Source organism: Sinocyclocheilus rhinocerous, unplaced genomic scaffold (assembly GCF_001515625.1).
Source record: "Sinocyclocheilus rhinocerous isolate Xijiao unplaced genomic scaffold, SAMN03320098_v1.1 scaffold1812, whole genome shotgun sequence".
In the NCBI taxonomy this organism is placed as follows: Eukaryota; Metazoa; Chordata; class Actinopteri; order Cypriniformes; family Cyprinidae; genus Sinocyclocheilus; species Sinocyclocheilus rhinocerous.
Genome location: NW_015670626.1, coordinates 404,466 through 408,199, shown reverse-complemented (window position 1 = coordinate 408,199; position 3,734 = coordinate 404,466). Strand labels below are relative to the sequence as shown.

At 36.4% G+C, this 3,734-nt stretch overlaps 1 protein-coding gene across 2 annotated transcripts in view; it reads right to left on the bottom strand.

Annotated features, from left to right (window-relative positions):
- The window catches only part of impa2 (inositol monophosphatase 2), a 17,820-nt gene extending 15,058 nt beyond the window's left edge, over positions 1–2,762 (bottom strand). For both annotated transcript variants that reach the window (XM_016546250.1, XM_016546251.1), the window contains exons 1-2: positions 2,703–2,762; positions 1,103–1,236 (exon numbers count right to left, since the gene is read on the bottom strand). In XM_016546250.1, coding sequence (XP_016401736.1) covers positions 1,103–1,236; positions 2,703–2,762 — 194 coding nt within the window. The remainder of the gene's footprint in view (positions 1–1,102; positions 1,237–2,702) is intronic.
- Between the last annotated feature and the right edge of the window lie 972 nt (positions 2,763–3,734).

Below are 3,734 nucleotides of genomic sequence, written 5' to 3'. Positions count from 1 at the left end.
TATTTATGTGTGTGTGTGTGAGGGGTATTTGAGTGTGTGTGAGGGGTATTTGTGTTTGAGGAGTATTTGTGTGTTTGTGAGAGGTATTTGTGTGTGTGTGAGGGGTATTTGTGTGTGTGTGTGTGAAAGGGGTATTTGTGTGTGTGTGTGTGTGTGTCTGTGTGTGAGGTATTTGTGCTTGAGGGATATTTGTGTGTGTGTGAGGAGTGTGTGTGTGTGAGGGGTATTTGTGTGTGTGTGTGTGTGTGTGTGTGTGTGTGTGAGAGGTATTTGTGTGTGTGTGTGTGTGTGTGTGCGTGTGAGGGGTATTTGTGTGTGTGTGTGAGAGGTATTTGTGTTTGAGGGGTATTTGTGTGTGTGTGAGGAGTAGTTGTGTTCGAGGGGTATTTGTGTGTAAGTGAGAGGTATTTGTGTGTGTGTGTGAAAGAGGTATTTGTGTCTGTGTGAGGGGTATTTGTGCGTGTGTGAGAGGTATTTGTTTGTGAGTGAGAGCTATTTGTGTGTGTGTGTGAGGGGTATTTGTGTGTGTTTGAGGGGTATTTGTGCGTGTGTGAGAGGTATTTGTGTGTGTGTGAGAGGTATTGGTGTGTGTGTGTGTGTGTGAGGTATTTTTGTGTGTGTGAGGGGTATTTGTGTGTGTTTGAGGGGTATTTGTGCGTGTGTTAGGGGCATTTGTGTGTGTTTTTACCTGTGTGAGGGGTATTTGTGTGTGTTTTACCTGTGTGAGGGGTATTTGTGTGCCTTTTTTTACCCGTGTGAGGGGTATTTGTGTGCGTTTTTACCCGTGTGAGGGGTATTTGTGTGTGGTTTTATTTACCCTTGTGAGGGGTATTTGTGTGTGTTTTTACCCGTGTGAGGGGTATTTGTGTGTGTTTTTTACCTGTGTGAGAGGTATTTGTGTGTGTTTTTTTTTTACCCGTGTGAGGGGTATTTGTGTGTGTTTTTACCTTTGTGAGGGGTATTTGTGTGTGTTTTTACCCGTGTGAGGGGTATTTGTGTGTGTTTTTTACCCGTGTGAGGGGTATTTGTGTGTGTTTTTTACCCGTGTGAGGGGTATTTGTGTGTGTTTTACCTGTGTGAGGGGTATTTGTGTGTTTTTTACCCGTGTGAGGGGTATTTCTCTCTGAGTGTGGAGATGATGAGCTCCTCCACCTGATGGTCTGCCTCCGTCACCAGGTCTGTCGGAGTACTCTTGCTGCTCACTTGCTTCTCCTGCTTCACTGCCGACTGAACCACCTGATGGAGAAAGCACAGTCACTCCTTACACTAACCACGCTAACACATGGTAATACTATGGTATTTTCTGGTGCTAGTACAGTGATACAGGGATTGTTTATATATATTAGGAACATTAAATATTACCATCACCGATACATCAATGTACCATAGTCCAATATCTAGTGTTGTTATTGTTAACTATTAAAAATCATTACCATTAAATGAGATAAAGCTGAAATAAAATCAAATATAAATATTAGATGATAATATTATACTTAAAAATAAATAAATAAATAATGAAAATGAGAACTTTTGCCTTAGCAGCTAACTAAAATAAAATCAGTTTAATCTGACATACTAAAATTACTAACACTAAAATAAAAATAAATTAAAGCTGTTAAAAAAAGAACAAAAATGGCAAACAGACATACTAAAAATTATATAAAATATAAATACTAAATGAGAAACCTAAACAATAAAATAAAAAATTAGCAGCTAATTGAAATTTACTAAAACTAAAATAAAAATAAATTAAAGCTACATAGAAATATAAAAAAACTAATAAAAATGACAAAACACATTTATACTTTTTATATTTTATGTAATGTTGCTATAATAAAGACAAACATAATAATAAATATAAAGAATAAACAAAAATGAAAAATATTGCCTTAGCCACTGAAATAAAATAAGTTTGCTTTGATGTACTAACATTACCAAAACTAAAATACAAATAAATTGAAGCTATCTAGAAATTATTAAATAATAATAACAATAATAGAATAACATCACAAAATGACAAAATATTAAACTAAAATTTAAATAAAAATGAAAAAAGCTCATTCAAAAAGTTAATGGAAAAATACAATAGCAGATAAACAGTACTAAAATAACACTGAACACAGTATCTTGTGTAAGCATTACTAGAAAATCATGGAATTACTATAGTGCATGTCCAAACTGTGATATTATCATATTATATTATTAGAATTATATTATTAGACATTGTATACATTTTATAAAGTGTTTGTTATTATTTAAAGAGTTGCATTAATAAAATCAATATAATAAACCACAAAAAAAATAATAAATCATAATAAATAGTAAACATAGTGCTAACAACACTTTAATAATAATAATAATATGCTTTGTCCTAATACGTTTCTACAAGCTACATTGTAGTCCATCCTGGGCAAGATATGTAGCATCGTCAGAGATACTTTACTACAGCGGCAACATGAAACAGGCCGGTGCACCTCAGACCCTTATTAATATGACCGCGTTTGGACTATAATAGAGTAAATATCAGTGCTGACTCATATATAATAGATATGATATATCATGCTGTAAGGATCTGTGTAGATTAACAGTCTGTCAACACGAAACAGCATCAAACAGCTTTAGTTGCCGCTACATCGCATCCTGTCGTGTTCCAGCGTTAGTTTGTAACAGAATGAGCCGGTTAACGTGTCGCGGTGCGTTACCTGCCCGGCCCTGAGCGCGATCTGCACGGCCACATCCAAACAGTGGCTCCAGTCCTCCATCACGAGCAGACGCGTCTCATGCTCTCCGGTAACGGGGCTCCGGCTGACGTCCGGTTCCGTCCTGACGGAGCGTGTTTACGGGCCGCGGCCTACAGCACACATAAATGACCTCTAATCGATCAAATCGATCACGGCGACCGGATCCGCGCCGCAGCGATCACCGGCAGCTGCTGAACTCAACACGGATATTATGTGCTAATAATGCGGAGGATAAGCCTGTTTAATACAGCTTATTTAATTGTTTACGTTTTTAAAGTTCTATAACATTTTAAAACACCTTTACCGATAGTTTAATATGTATATATATATATATAAAAAAAGCGAAACAAAATAAATGTTTGCTGTTTAAAACAATTACATAGCGTCACCCAGCAGAGGGCGCCAAAACCAAGGCCATTTCTGCATTAGTGTCTGTTAAAAAAAAAAAAAAAAAAAGGGCAATTTAGCGCAAGGTTTGCAATGAAGGTAAAAATGAATGCTCTCAAAAACAAACAAACAAGTAAATCTTAGAATGAGATGGGTCTTTATTACTGGAAGTGAGAAATCCCACTACTTACATTTATAGGCCTAAGCAAAGCTGCCTGCGTGTTAGCCAATCAGAATTCTTGGAGGAAGCTCTCGGCCAATCAGATGAGTTTGGGGCGGGGCTACATGCTCGGACCGCTGCTTTCTTTAATGATATGAACGTAATTTATTGAGCTGCTGTGCTTAAAATCAAGTTACATTTTTCCTGAGATTTACACGCTATATTTTCATAAAAATGCCTTAAAGACTAAAATTGACAATTAGATGAATTGAGGACAATAATAATAATTTAAAAAAAAACCTACAATAATTTTTAAAAAAATGTTTCATGGGTGTTGTTAAATGCTTAATTTACTGCCATCCTTTGGCTGTTCAAAGCACAACCTGAGGGATCAGCATCGAGATTATAACAGTCAAACAGCATGCCATATTTTAGTTTTTATTTAG